The sequence below is a fragment of the Parus major genome, chromosome 2 (assembly GCF_001522545.3).
Source record: "Parus major isolate Abel chromosome 2, Parus_major1.1, whole genome shotgun sequence".
In the NCBI taxonomy this organism is placed as follows: Eukaryota; Metazoa; Chordata; class Aves; order Passeriformes; family Paridae; genus Parus; species Parus major.
Genome location: NC_031769.1, coordinates 41,160,049 through 41,176,127, shown reverse-complemented (window position 1 = coordinate 41,176,127; position 16,079 = coordinate 41,160,049). Strand labels below are relative to the sequence as shown.

Sequence of the window (16,079 nt, the reverse complement as noted above, 5' to 3'; positions counted from 1 at the left end):
GAGAATTGTGCCAGCACTATGGTACATCAAGAAAAACAAAGAAATAAAGAACATATTTAATCATCATCATGTATTTCTGGCAGCAGCAACTATATTCTTGTATCAGGTTATCATCAAAATTCTCACCCCTCTTACCCTGCCCTCCACAAAGAAGGGGAATTTTGCTGATAATTACTCAAACCTTCTGTTCCCTATTTCCTAGATTTGCCAACCCATCTTTTACCATCTGTTTTAATCTCTTGCTTACCTGGATCCGAGCTGCCCATTCCCAGCTGTGCACATGCATTATCATTTTCTTGCAAAGCTTTTTTAAAGTAAAAAATTCCTAAATTGTGTTTTCCCATTGCAAAGTGGATGCAGCCAAGATTGTTCCAGAACATACACCTTAAGCATTCACCTGAGAGAACAACAAAAGACTGTTTTCAGAAAGTGAAAGTTGTTGCTAAGCCCATGAAATGCTCCAACCGCTTTCTGATGGGTCAGCATATTATGGCAGTCTATTAAACATGTTTTTCATGATGCTATTGTATCTGATATGACATATATTTATACAAGCAGGAAATGCACCCTTCTTCCAAATATATGTTCAGGTAACACTGTGAGAGGTTCTTTCTAAATAATAAAGGACAAAAAATTAAACTTTTCACTTATCTGATGGTGACTAAAGTTTTACAGGGTTAACTTGGATAATAAAGACAAAAGAAAAAAAAAAAACACACACCCTAAAAATCCAAATAACCAGACCATTAGCAAATCAAACAGACACTATTTTAGTCATAGCCCAGGAAGACTACTAAGTGAACATTATACTGTGCCAAAAAGCTAATGCAAGAAAGTTATGTAACAGTGAAGTTTTAGAAAAAAATTTAAGTCGTAAAGAGAACTTTAAGCATCAAAACTGCCATAGAGGCCTCAATTCTAGATCTAATAAGTTGCATTTTGTTTCATTTATTGATTAAGAGACTCAATTATAAGCCTTGCAAATATAACACAGTTTCATAAATCCATTTTCATGGACAATCACAGCCTCCTTAGAAGAAGAAATCAATGAAAATCAGCACAGTGTTATGTGAAAGAGTAAAAAAAAGAAAGATGTAACACATCCAGCATGTAAACCCATGACTTTCAGGGCTGACACTGTTAAGTAATCATTAATATCCTTAAAATTGTTATCACCAATAGTCCTATTATAGGAGTCACTGAAGTACCTGCAGGATGAAGGGTTTTTATTTTACCTGTTTTCATGAAGCCTGGATGCTCAGCAATGTTGGCACTGTTTAAAAGTTTGACAGCTTTACGGTAATTGCCTCTCAAATACTCAAAATTGCTCTTAAGAAAGAGAGAAGGAGCTGACTGTGAAGGAGAAAACAATAGTTTGTTATCCCCTGCTTGATGATTTCTACTGCTAGTGTTATATCACTTCACAAGCTTGGCTCTGCTGCCATTTAAAAATAAATGGGTTTAGGCCATAACACTTTCAAGAACTCTGTCACGAACTATGGAGAACCCTGTCATGGAAATGACTAAGGGCAGAGGATCTCTAACCTGTCTTGTAATACCTTCCTCCCCACACTTCCCCTCCCTGCAGAGTTCCTCGTAGGCTGTAATCTTCCTGCTCTGCCAACAGAGACCTCATGATTCAGAAGGTTTTCTGTTAAACTTGCTTTCCAGAAAGACATAAGCCTCCAAAAAACAACAAAAAGAAGAAAAAAAAAATCCTAAAAAATGCCCACATATCCCAGAATTAATATTTTATAAACTGGTTTAAACTACCAATTACATCAAAGTTTGTAATATGCATAACATCTATAGTAAACTAAAACTTATTTCATTTCAATCATAAAGAAAGCTGAACCTGTTTATTATAGTGTTTCACTGTTGACACCACAAAGTGTATTTTTTAGCAACTGAAAACAGCACAAATAAGAAAATTCTACATTAGTTACATTTGCAAAGAGATTACAAACCAAACTGACTACATAAAGAATTACTTCAAACATCCACCCTCAGCAAGACCTTTTTTTGTAAAGTACATTAGGAAATTCAGTTTTAAGATAAAGAACACACCCAGATTTGAAAAACAACAATCTTAAAAATACTTACATTCCCAGCTGTATTCATAACTGACTTGATCTCCCTTTTGCATGCTTTTAATGACTTCATCTGGATATAGGCTCTCACCTTATACTGTTAAAAATTATATTTGTTACATAATATACAATAATTTCTGCAGGTTTACAAGACAAACTGCATTTTTTAGATATTTACTGCAGAATATTTTAAATATATCTTTTAAAGTAGGTAGAAAAAAGCTATTCAAAAAGTCTTCAAAAAAAAGAAATTCTATTTAAATATCACATTTATAGGGTTTGTATTTACAAAAAGCAGATGAACATTTTGTTCAGTAGCCAACAGCTGCTCTATATTCAAACACAGATATGTCTACTTAGAATGACAAACTAATTTATATAAAGAATCTAACATCTTAATCCCAGACATTTACCTACTAAACTGAAAACACCAGAAAGTGAATGCTAACAGAGAAGAACTCTGATTCTTCACATATTTTTCAACAGAAGAGCACAGTGAAATAAAACCTCAGCTGATTTAGACTGCTGGAGGTCAAACAGACAAATTCAATGCAGCAAACTGCCATGTAAAGAAATTGTTATAACACACATGGAATGAAATGGTGGTGGTGGGAAAGTTGTTAAGTCAGTTCTTCCTGTACAAGGATTGCACGAAAAATGAAGATTTAGAAAAATTCATTGTTTTGTTTTACAACAAGGAGAGAGAAAGCATCATAATTTGGGCTGAACTGGTTTTGAAGGATAACACACTCAGATTTAGAAAACCTGTAAAGAAATGTTCTTCTATAAAGACCCTTACCTGATGTATCTTAGATTTAGCAACCTCTATTAAAGCTCCACTTTCAGCTTTTTGATTCGAGGAATCTTTATTAGTATTATTACCTGACTGTCAAACAAAAAAAATGAAGCATTACCTTTTAAATTCAGTTTACAGATTCAACTCACACAAAGAAAAAGAAGTATTTAATAGTATAAATAATAATACTGTTTTAAGTATTTAGTATCAAAATGTACACATCCCACCAGGAACTAACTTGAGTTTAACTATCAAAATCCATGAACCACAGCAGCCTATGAAGAGCTGAATTCTGTACTAACATAAATGCTACTCTGTGTAGCTCTGCAGTTAAGAAGAATTCCTTTGCCTAGAAGAATGACATGCACATTCTAGAGTACTTCTTTAATACTTCCTTCAGTACAATTACTGTTATACCTAAAGAGAGAATATTTTAAGTGTGACACTCCATCAACAGGGAAACACTGAAATGCCTCTCTTCACTTCCAAGCCACCACTGATTCTACTGATTTTTCCAAAAGGCAAGTGAAAGACTTCATTTGAAAGTCTGCCTCATAATTTCAGATACTATGTAAAAATGATGCTTAATTTCCCATCCTATGCTATGCAACTGCAGTTCCTCTGACACTGACTTCCCTTTCAAACTTAGGGTCTCATATGGATATAATCAAAGACAAACAATATTTGACCCTGGACACAACTGTATTTCCAATGCAAGTCTCTGAGTGAAGAAAGACATCTTAGCTCTCTGAAGTAAGAGAAAAGGGTGAAAGAAAGGGAATAAACAGCTGCTGTACACAATTAACTCAGTTACTAACATATTTAAGCTGCTGTCTAAAGTTACAGGTGATCTAATATAGTTTTAGAAATCAAAAGCCTTTTAAGACACTAATTTTGGATTGAGCTAAAGCTTACTTCTGATACAGATTTAATGGCATTTGTGTGATTTTAAGCTTACCTCACTTTTTCCATTCTTGCTGTTATTGTTGCCCTGTGAAATCATTTTTTCCAGAACAGCAAGCAGATGCAAGGCTTTCTCAGCTTGGTAAGTTAACAGGTATAAGTCTACAAGCAAGAAGCATACAGCCTGGGCAAATTTCTCTTCTGTGAAAAGCAAAGAAGAAAAAGTTGTTTTATAGCTCTCATATCAATCCCTCCAAACATGATGGAAAAACAATGACTATAAAGCGCCATCTATGCAACACTATGAGAAAAATCAATATATTACATAAGAAAAAATAATGCTGCCGTGTCCATCCCACAGCTAAGTACACACACAGAAAAGAAAGCTCATTCATTCAAATGGCATCAGCATAAAAGCACAGACTAAAGACAGCTTAACAAGTATTTCATGTTCATAGGTTCTGAGAACTGAGCTAAGCAGATCAGCACCAAAGATGCAGCATCTAAACAGACAGAGCCATATGCAGATGTAGAATCCCACAGAGCTCAGAAAGATTTTGTACAAACACATCTCTGTTTAGCTGACTTCACAGAGTAAGTCCCAATTATGCATATTGAAAACTGGGAGGAATTGAAACAGAAACACAGTCGTATTTACTTAATTTACTGAGACCCACATATATACATCCTTCAGCCTTCTCAATTCTAAAATTCAACATGGATTATGAAATTATTTCATAAAAGTACGGCAATTGCACTGCACAAGGTATCATAGCTCATAAAAGTTGCAGACTTTTTATTCAGATATAAGCACATATATTCACTTATATTTACATATAAGCACTGTATTACCTAATAAAGGTATTTAAAAATGAGTGCCCTGAAAAACAGACACATACCTGTGAAGTTGCATGATGGCTCAAAACATTAGCTTTAAAATAATTTCATTAGCTTGTACATATTATTTACATAAATACCTTCACAAGTTGAAAAAATCCATTTCAGTTTCATAGCACTTGTATGCTAAAGCTCTCTGAAGCACCTTCCCCCAAATTTGTTTGCTGTCCTTGATATAAGTAAAACATATTCTTCATTCCAAATCCTACTTAATTTCTTAAAACCATATTAGACAAATTACAAATCACTTGTCTGGTAGTGAGAAAGACTGAATTGTCTTTCTGTGGCTCTTGAATGAACAAGATTCTTCTTTCTGCCTACATACCAAAAGGCTCTATGAACTGGTACAGCTTCTCCCCAACGGATATAGCTTCAGTATACTGACGCAGATGGTACAGGATAACAGCTTGATTGTAGTACAGCATACTGTTCTCAACATCATCCAAACCATCCATTTCTTCAACAACAGAGTGAACCTGAAAAAATCCCACTCATTTCTTGAAACTTTCAGTACCCATGATTTTTAAGTACCAGGTATTTAAAAAAATAAAACCAAAACAATTCTAAAGCTATGAATTTAACTTACTGACCTAATAAACTTCATTGTTGTTGCACATTAATACAGCAAAAAAACATACAATGAAATAGAAAATTGTCAACTGAGTAGTAAAGTAATATTTTCACTTTTTTATTATTTCACAAGCCATTCCATGTTAAGGAACTTTCTACTGAAATAACATAGCAGGTCCTTCTATTATTATAATCTCAGACCAATTTCAAAAATAGTTTAAAACACAACTACAAAAACTGTCCTACAAGATTAAACTGACTCAGATGTTTAAAAGTAATATTTCTTTCTTATTTTATTAAATCTACAGGACAAGGGGTAAAAGCTTTACTCCTACTTCACTGAAAGATCCCACCACCATTAATAGTACTCAAAATCAAGTATCATGTCAATACAGTTGCATTACCTGGTTTTTCAGCTGGTTAAGGGTTTGTCTCAAATTGTCTGTGGTAGTCTGATTACTTTTACAGAACTCTGCAACAGCAGTATTCAAAGTTATTTTGTAGTCATCTTTGTTTATGTCTTGAAGGGTATTTAGGTGTTGTAAACAAGCATCATAGTTTCCAGCCTGTAAATTGCACAAATATCAGAAGCATGCATTAGAAAATACAGTCTTTCCTTTATCAACACAAGTGAAGTAAACATCTATACACATTCTTCATTATTTATGCAGATTAACATGGATGAGAAGCAAGTCTAAATGTTGAAGCCATATCCAAACTTCAAAAATAATTTGGTGGAGTAAGGACAAATTAAATAGCTGATTATTATTAACAGATGTTTCCATGAAAAGCATTATTCTCATTTCTCTTATCATATTAAGCTTCAAGACTCTGTTTCCTCAGTTTTCATAATCTTTCCCCATTTCATGAATACTGAGCAGTTGCTTACACAAGTTCCAGACCAACATTTTATGTTCAGTCTTCAGTTCACCTGAATATATAGTGATTTACAATTTGATCTATGGAAGTTAGCTCAAGAGAGATTGGAAAAAGAAAATGTCACTTTCCCAGAATAGATTTAAAAAAAACTTTTCACAACCTTTAGCTGTTGGATGAAATATTCAATCACCTAGGCATGCCTAAGCAGAAACTAGGAGCCAAGCATGATGCTCCACTGATGTGTGATTTAATGGAAAAATCCCTTTCTTTGACCACAGGAATAAACAAGGACTTCCAATTCACATACCTCTGCCTGCTTTCAGTTTTTCTTTTCTGTGTTGGTACAGGAGGACTTCAGTGGCATCAAGGAATGAAAGAGAATTCCTCACTCTTTCAACTACATTAAGCCTAGATGATGCTTCACTTTCAACCGCTCAATTCCTACACAGGAATAATCACATTCACCTCTTCCATATCAGAGTTACTTTCAAAGTGATCAGACAGATAAGCAGATGCATTTCCATCTCTGTCAATGGTTCACACCCAAAAGCTAAGCTCCTGAGTACCACCCTCCATTTACTCCTCCTTTTTAGGTGCTGTTGCACACAGCTTCTCCCGGACTCCTGATTAACTTCATATTAAGGGCAGAATACAACAGAGACTAGCCCTGGGTCCTTCTGCTCTTCCCAAGAAAGCTGCCATTCTGCAGCTCCTTTCCATGGAACCATTCCAGTTCCTTCAGTCTCCCAGGCAGGCACAGTTATACAACACAGAGAGAGGTGGCAGGACATTGACCCGTTTTCAGAACTCTAAGCACCAACAGCATGGATTGCCTTGTGATCATGTGCACACAGGAACTTGCAACTCAACCTTTATGCATGCTCCTTAATTGAGCCAGCTCATCTCCCAGTGATTCTCTTCCTATGCTCACACTTGGAGCTTCTCTTCAGTAGGAGCTTTCAGATAACAGCAACAAGGCTTCTAACCATGGCTGGTCTACAAACCTTGAACCTTTAAATGCTCAGCTTATTTCATGATGTTTTTCTTCCACTAGCAGTCCTTTATGACACTCTACTAGATAGGATCTAGAATATAACACCCAATTTTATAAGAATTTTATCAAGACTGAAACTGGACATGTGATATGATACAGCAGCATGAGAGGCAGTCCACAATGCTACATGGAGCTACTCAATAGCAAGAAGTCAGCAAACAAGGCATCAAATAAATTAATTCTGCTCGCATCTGTTGCCACCTCACTCCATGAATTCAGGGAATTCTTAAAGCAAGGAAAAACTTGACAAGATAAACCAGATACACTGGACCAGGATAAAAGTAAAAATTAAATCATTAGCAGATCAAAAGTATTTTAGGCATTTAGATGTGTGGGCAAGGTGGAAAACAAATGACTCTCATGTGTCTTCAGTTCTCAGGCTCAAATGCCACTGATTAAAATGTTTTTCAAAAAGAGTGAGCTAGACAGCATTCAAGAAGACACCAGTGAACAACAGAGTGTTAAGAACCAACTACATGCACTTCATGTAACAAAAAGAGTGAAACATAGAAGTACTTGGTGAAACATTGAAGCAAGAATCTCAAAAGACAACACTTAAATTCTTTCCTGACCTATTTCACAAATTCAAAGAAGAATTTAAAACAAGGCATTCCGGTGACAGAGATACAATTGAAAGGAAAAGTAATTATATTTCCTGTCACACATTAAATTAGGAGCCAATACAAAGAAAGAAATAAACTGAAAGATCTGGTACCTGAACTTTAACACAGAAGAAAAAACTCTTACATGAAACACAAAACAAGTAGCAGATACTGTAGGTGTTAGGCATTCAGAAATATGTTTTAATGAAGTGACAGAGCATTATACAACACTTTTTGTGAAAGAATATAGCATAATGCTAAAACACAAAAGTGTTTGTTTCATTGTTGTTCTTTTAAATATATGAGGTTCTTTTAAACACTAACACAACATTTTTAGCTAGATGTAATTAATTCTTCTGAGAGATCATGCATTTCCAATGCTGATGCAGAAGAGAAGCCTGTTTCTTCTAATTAACTCATCATATAGCTTTTAAGGTCACTAAGTTTTGAGAATCAAGATTAAAAGTGCTCCTGTTCAAGTATCCTGTTCAGTCTTCTCACACCACAGCAGACAGAAAATGCCTGTGCTGTCTTTATAACAAAACTAGTGCTACTTTTGAACATACTCTTAATGCATTCGCAACTGTATTAAGAAAACAGGAAAAACACTTACATAAGCTCATTTAGCAGTAATGTGGTAACTTAGGAGTCTCAGTTTGACTTTGTCTTACCTGAAAAGCTTGTAATGCACTGCTCGACAGCTCCTTTTCCTGATCAGTAATCCCAGAAGTACCCGCTCCTTCATGTTTTTCAGTACCTTGATCTGTGAAGTGGACAGAAGATTACACCAAAGCTTGCAAGTGTGATGACAGCTGTGCAGCTTAAAAAATTTGTTTCTTTCAGTTCTCCAGGTCCTCCTGCCAGCACAAGTAATTTTACAGATAACTGTAGCAGTGTCCCTACTACATTATCTATATCCCAAATTACATCTCCTATCACAATATATCAATTTATTCTATACTTCTAGTGAATTCCTCTCCATAAAATGCAAATTATGGTGCTCAATGAATGACCAAAGTCCTGTAAGTTAACTGATAAACCATGCATTTTATATTTCTCTTTAAAGCTGCAACCATACACTAGGATTGTCTTATTTTGCTCAAAAGTCAGCAGTGAAGGCCATGCATCATGAAATATGTACCACAGTGGGTTAGATGAAAACCCACACAAAATCCTGTATAGTGCTTCCTAAACAGCAAGCAAGGGATACTCCAGGGTGCAACAAAATCCAGAGTAAACACTGTAACTTCCCCACAGCTCTCTACTTTGGAAGAATATCTCCCCAAATAACAGGCTGCACTTGAACCATCACTGTTAATAATCACTGACAGACCTAATATATTTTTTTAAAAACCTCTCTATACTTTTGTATTCTTCAATATACTCCAACAAATGCTGTCTGGTGATTATATTGCAAGGCACAAGCACATGCTGCCTGTTCACTTTTTCAGCCTCACTCCAAATCTTACAGATCTTCCTTTGAATTACCTCCCTTCCAACCTGAGCAGGAGCAGTTTATTCTCCATCTTACTCATATTTTTTTTTTCCAGAATCTTCTCCAGTTCTACTATACTCTTTTCCAGATTAAGACAAGAACAATGAGTAGCAACTATGATGGTGGCCTCTTTATGCATTTATATAGAAATTTAAGAAGGTTTTCATTGCCTTCAATTTTTTACATAGAATTCCTAATGATTTATGTTTCAGTCATCAATGAACATATTTTTCAGAAAGTCTACTAAATTCTTTTTTCATCATGTAATTAAGAATTCAGTGAAGTTGCATTAAAAAGCAGAGTACAGACATTCCATGTCAAAGAAGCTGAAAATAAAACCAACCCACTAAGCCCTTCCTTGTGCTGAATACAAACTACTGAGAAAACAAGCACACAACCACCACACTAGAGAGAGTCTTTCTAGGAGCATTAATTAATGTGCTAAAACATACAAAAATAATTTCATGTTTTTGAAACAAAGACTTTATAAACCAGCAATGGTTTCTGCTTCTGCAGAAAATTATTTCTTGAATTTCACAGTGGAAGATCTGCTCTAACACACATATCTTAGTAGACTATGTAGGCTTTGTAAACCAAACGACTCCTTTCTCTTCCCTATAATTCAGATATATAATACAAACCCTGCTAGTTTTGTTTTCACTTTGAACAACACTTATTGAATGAAAACACTTAGCTGTGAGCTCCTCTGCAAAATCCATTCCCCATCATCACCAATATATCTGGATCTTCTACTGGTGACCAATGAAAATTTATAAATATAGGACAAATGACAATTATAAGGGGCAGCCAAACCTCAGAAGATTCATGAAATAATATCCTCAGTAAGAACAAAACAGACTTAATAATCTATTAAGTATGTGCCTGTTCCTGGGAAATAGTGAAATTCTTTCCACCTGCAATAACACTACTGCCCCCTGCATTTGAGCAAGAATTGTAAATATTTGGTTGGGACTTCAATCCTGCATAAAGATGTCAACAAAGTAGAGATTTTAAAATCTCAACAAATCTTACACCAGCAAAAGTCACCCACTGTCATTTGGACAAAATTTAGGGTTCAGCAATTTTAGTATTCCGGAGGGATGGATTCTCAAGGGCCTACACCTGCTATGAAATCTGACTGAATAATGCATTGATCAACACCACTTGCACTGCCTTTTCCTTCAAAAGGAAAAGCAAAAGAGAAATTTAAACCACAAGAAAGCTCACAACATTTTTGATGTGCCAAAAGCTTTCCACAGTGAAAGAGGAAAGGAACAGGAAGTACCTCTGCTTCAACTTAAATATAGCATGGATCTGATTCCAGCTCTAAACTTGGTGATTATACAGATGAACTGAAAGCTCCCACCCTCCAAGGATCTCTTGAACAGCAGCAAATAAGCAAATGCATTTTCCCTCAAACTTTCATGCTAGCAGTGGCATTATCTGCTTTACTTGCTCAGCATGTCTGTCAGATGGTGCTGGTAAAATAGCCACGGTGCAGAGCCTTGAGACTCTAAAGCTCCTGATAACACTCAGTCTGATCAGATTCCTCACATATGGGTTTACCTAGCAGAGAGCCATCAACTACCACGTACTTTACTGATTACTGCCTTTGTAAGCAGGTTTGTAAGACCAGTGTCTCAAAGGAAATCTGAATTCAATGTCTTCAGTGAAGTGACAGATAAACCAAGAGACACTTATCTAAGGTCTGCAATAAAAACTATACTTCCACAGCTTGGTTGATGTAATTCCTAAGAAAAAATCAGGACAAGTCTTCAAATTTCACTGTCTCTCTAAGCTTGTTGGTACATCAAACAAACACAAAACATAAAATGAAACTGGGGACTACTTTAAGCAAAACCAGAGATGTCTCTGTAATATGATCAACTGTACCTACTCCCACTCAGTAAACAAAGCAGGTTTGTGAAACCTGAACTGGAAGTTTATCAAGAAAAAACTAAAATCCAGCTGATGTGGTTGACAGTGTAGCTCCTTCCTTTGAAAAAAGCACAACAAACCTTGGCTACTCTCTACCCTTTTTGTCCAAACACACCTGAAACTTGTTAGAGACCTAAAAGCCACTCCAGTCTAACGTGATACAACCATTCTTGTTTAGATTGGAAACTACTGCTTCAGCTGATCTTTGCTATCAGAGATCCCTCCAAGAGGAGTCACCTGAAAGCTGGCTGGCATAAGATACTGAACAGAACTCACTAATTCCACAGTGAAGTTGCAGGGGTGGTGGGGACAGAGTGCTCCTGTTCTCTTGGCTGCAAATGGCTATCCCAGTGCTTGCAAATAAAACTGTTACTTCCATGTTCCTTGAAACATTTGAAACCAAAACAGGTAGGGAACTTGTTCCCTGGCATAAGAAAAAGCATGCCTTGCTCACTTGGGCCCCTGTGACCTTTGGCATTCTTGAAGAAGCATGTGGTGTGGGTAACATATGGCACACCAGTCATCTCCAACATGCTCCCATCTGTACAGCAGCCACAATTATCAGCTGAAATATCCAGAGCAGTGCAGATTCTCTGCTTCACAAGTGAGAGAACTTGATTTATCTCTGTAATTTGTATTTAAATATGGATCGGTTTGCTTAACTTTTCATTTGTCCAACCTTCATGCATACAGACCAACTCTAAAACTAAAATTTGTGCAGGCTCATGATGAGGGGCAAAAGGAACAACCTGGAAAAGGATGTAAAAATCAAGCGCTCAGATTTTGAGGCTTCTGGAAGAAGCTTCTGCACTGAGTTGCAAGTTAAAGAATGAAGCCAGGAATTATCTTCCTAGCTATCAATCCTGGGCTTGAGCAGTAGCAACACTATGTCATGGAGGCTGGTTTGCTTTGTACAAGCAGGAAGCTGCTCCTGCTGGAGAAGGTACATCATGATGGACAGCAGAGCTTCAGGAAAACAACCTCTATGAGAGGTGAACAAGGAAAAGTATTGGACTGCCACCTGAAAAGGAAGATTGCTCTCCTCATGGGCTTGCTGCCAGAATTTCATAAAAGCAACAAGAAGTCACATCTCCCACATACACATACCTGAAGACACCTGAGAGTGACAGCAATCATTATCCTTCTCATGCCTGCTCTCTGTTTCTCCAAGGACTGCTGTTCCTGAGCTCTCTTGTTCCTACACCCTGAAGATTACATCTTGCATGAATTATACTGCTGAACACCAGAGCATCTCTGGAAATATTTTTAATTTCCAAACTCTACAGGCAGAGGGATAATCTCTTTATTGAAAGGAGGAATCTATCACATGACTTGCTCCAAAAGAATTTTGAAGCATATGAAGCCCAGCCAGTGTCCAGCCATTACAAGATAAGAGTTTGTGGCACCAAGACTTACATTTTAATTTTTGTATTAAGCCCTCCACTATCAGTATAGGTATAATAGGTTTCTTTGATGTTGTGCAACAAAAAGCAAACACTTCTCAGTGGAAAGCTACCTGTAGCTCACCGCTATGAACAAGTGCAGCATGTAGAGTATTTTGCCATAGTTCACATCTTTGATTCATTTTGCACATACTTTTATGAATGTAGAACTGAAAAGTTCCTTCAACACTTCAAAGAACATCAACAAAATATACTAAAAACTTGATGCCAATTATTTTTCTTGTAGTTTAGCAGTCACAGTTATTGTAAATAAACATGCTAGTTTAGTAAACATCACTCAGAACAGTATACTTAATTTCCCTGAAAAGGTGACCAGACACAGGACCCAAGGAAACAGCATGAAGCTGTGTCACTGAGGTTTAGGTTGGATACTGGGAAAAGGTTCTTCATTCAGAGGGTGTTTGGGCACTGGGATGGGTTCCTCACTTGGCACAAAGCCTGACAGAGTTCAAAAAGTGTTTGGAAAACGCTCACAGGCACAAGGTATAATTCTTAGAGATGTCCTGTGCTGGGCCAGGAACTGGAATTTCTTCATCTTTATCAGTCCCTTCTAACTCAGGATATCCTATGCTTCTATTATGTAGACTTATACAATTCTGTAAGTAAGGTTTTCCTCCACATTAGCCTCTTCTCCATCCCCTCACGAGCTGCCATCTGATGGAATGACCTTTCCTGCAATGAAGACTTCTTGCATGATGGGGAGTTGTACGGGAGATGGATGGGCGGTAGTTTATCAGTGCTACACAGCAACTGTATTTGAGATTTATTCTGTCTGTTTACCAGAACATGGCTTATTTTTTAGTCTCAGTGAGTTCTCTCTGCAGTGTCTTTTCAGGCCCGAGCTCAGTGAGGACGCACTCATTCCCTGAAACCAAAGCAGCATCCCTGAGGGAATCAGACCGAACTCCAGCGATTAAGCAGCACCACCAAGAGTTATAACCTCCCTCGTACCCTCTGCATGCCCCAGTTTAACCAATTATCCCAGACGCTCGATCCCAGTAGGTGTTATTAAGCTCTGGGCGACACACACACACACAAACCCCCCCGCCAAGACGTCCATAGGGCCCTCCCCGCCGAGCCTTTCCCGGCCAGGAGGGGGCAATAGCCCAGCGCCGCTTGCCGTGCGCACACGGCCCCGCCGGTGACCCGCAGGTGTCACGGGGACCCCTCACAGCGGCCCACGGACGGCGGGGCACTACCTCCTGGGCGGAAAGACACGGCACAGAACCGCACAGGCGGCCGTTTTCCCGGCGGCGCTCGCCGCCACCCGCGGGGGCGCGTGTCCCTCCGCGCCGGGCCCCCCCCCGCACTCACCCGCAGCCTTGTCCGCCGCCATCTCCGCCTCGGCCGCAGCTCCGTGCGGGACCGCACAGCCCGAGCGCGCCGGTAGTTGCCGAGAGTCCCCCGCGCGCTGCCCGACCGCCGCCACCAACCGGCCACTGCCCCCCCCGGCTCTACTTTGCCGCCGCCGCTGCCCTGCGCGCGCCGGGCCCGCCCCGCCGGTTGCGCCGCCCGCCCCGATTCGCCCGCCGCTTCCGGGTTCCCGGCCCGCCCGCCACGTCCGGTTGTTGCCGGGGCAGCGCGGATGTGACGCAAGGACGCGGCGGGGGGAGGGAGAGGTGAGGGAGGTGGGGCCGCCATGTTGGCATGTGAGGGCCGGGGTGCGGCACTGCCCGGTCCTCCCCTGGCACGGAGCTCGCTGGCAGCCGCCGGCCGCCGTCTCGAACGGGTCTTGTCCTTCCTGCCCCGTCCAGACCTGCCGGCTCTCATCAATGTATGCAAATATCTAAAGGTGGGGTGCTGAGAGGATGGAGTCAGGCTCTGCTCGGTTGTGCCAAGCAATGGGACAAGAGGCGACGGGCAGAAGCTCATCCATAGGAAGTTTCACCTGAACATGAAAATGAACTTTGCTGTGTGGGTGACGGAGCACTGGAACAGATTGTCCAGAGAGGCTGAGGAGTCTCTATCACCAGGGATATACAAGAATCCCCTGGAATCCTGTGCAAGGTCTCTAGGATGGTCTTGCTTGAGCAGGGGGGTTGGACCAGCTGATCCCCTGGGGTCCCTTCCAACTTGACCCATTCTGTGATCCCCTCCAAAGCAATAGCAGGGACCTGGAGGCTTCTGTTTAATATAGTCTCTAGTTTATGTGGATTATCAAGCATAATATCTAAAGTGTTGTTAAGGTACTTCTCACCATACTAATTAATGGCAATAAATGCCCGGTGCAGGTTGGGTGCCTGCATCCCACATTCCTTCCTAAGTGGCTGTTTGGGCACTGGACACCCAGAGCCTGAGCGGGGAGACAAAACCATCATCAGATTGAAGACCTCAATTAGCTTTTGTCGTTATTATATTTCTCATTAAAGTAACAGGCATGGGATAAATGGCACTGGCATAGTCATGAATATTAAAGATACTTTAGTGTTTGTGTCCAGGTCCAGGCCCCTCAGTTCTGGAAGGACATAAAGGTGCTGGAGTGGGTCCAGTGAAAGTCAGTGAAGCTGGCAAAGGGTCTAGAGGATAACAAGGAGAAGCCAAGGGAGCCAGGGTTGTTTAGCCTGGAGAAAAGGAGACTCAGGGGTGACCTTATCACTCTCTACAAGTGCCTGTAAGGAGGGTGTAGTGAAGTGGAGGTCAGGCTCTTTTGGGCAGCCTGTGACAGGACTAGGCTCAAGCTGTGCCAGGTGAGGTTAGGCATCAGGAGGAATTTCAGGAGGAAAGAACAATTAAACATTAGAATGCATTGCTCAGGGAGATGATGGAGTTGCTGCCCCTGGAAGCAAAGACTGGACATGGCACTTAGTGCCATGGTCTGGTTGACAGTGGTGCTTAGTCATGGGCTGGACTTCATGATCTCAGAGGGCTTTTCCAAGATAAGGGATTCAGTGATTATTTGGATACTGCTATACATAGTATTTAAGCATTCATTTTTGCTACAGTGTATCTTGGTAGACTCAGCAGCTACTTCTGACTCTTGGGCATGGACTCTGTGGATAGTGTGCAGAGGAGGCAGGTAGGGTTTATTTTTTTTGAACCCTCATAGTTATAACAGGAAGTGGGATGAGGTTAGAAGGTACCCCAGAGGTGTCCCCTTTAAGCACCAAAAGGTTCTTTGTGTCTCTGTCCCTTGGAGTCAAGCTACAGGGACAGTTACCCTTAATGGCCGTCACCGACTTGCACTGTGCTTCTCCTGTGTCACTGTGGGGCTCCTGTCAGTCACAGCTTCCACAGTGATAGGCAACAGTTATCTGTTGATATGGGAACACTTTCTTCTATAATTTCTCCAGACATGGTTCTTCAAGATTTCTACCTCCCCCCACTCCTTCCTCATTTATTCCTGTTAAACTTCACCTTGTTTTTCTGCTTGTGACAGTGAGTATAGATACAGT

At 39.7% G+C, this 16,079-nt stretch overlaps 1 protein-coding gene across 3 annotated transcripts in view; it reads right to left on the bottom strand.

Moving 5' to 3' along the window:
- The window catches only part of CNOT10 (CCR4-NOT transcription complex subunit 10), a 32,172-nt gene extending 18,026 nt beyond the window's left edge, over positions 1-14,146 (bottom strand). Inside the window, exons 1-9 of one of the 3 annotated variants that reach the window (XM_033511915.1) lie at positions 14,002-14,146; positions 8,463-8,554; positions 5,661-5,822; positions 5,012-5,162; positions 3,845-3,990; positions 2,890-2,976; positions 2,104-2,187; positions 1,236-1,353; positions 248-397 (exon numbers count right to left, since the gene is read on the bottom strand). In XM_033511915.1, coding sequence (XP_033367806.1) covers positions 248-397; positions 1,236-1,353; positions 2,104-2,187; positions 2,890-2,976; positions 3,845-3,990; positions 5,012-5,162; positions 5,661-5,822; positions 8,463-8,554; positions 14,002-14,023 — 1,012 coding nt within the window. In that variant the 5' untranslated portion in view covers positions 14,024-14,146. Of the gene's footprint in view, positions 1-247; positions 398-1,235; positions 1,354-2,103; positions 2,188-2,889; positions 2,977-3,844; positions 3,991-5,011; positions 5,163-5,660; positions 5,823-6,442; positions 6,577-8,462; positions 8,555-14,001 lie in introns of those variants that run through there. The other 2 variants (XM_015619504.3, XM_015619505.3) reach the window with 2 other exon arrangements.
- Between the last annotated feature and the right edge of the window lie 1,933 nt (positions 14,147-16,079).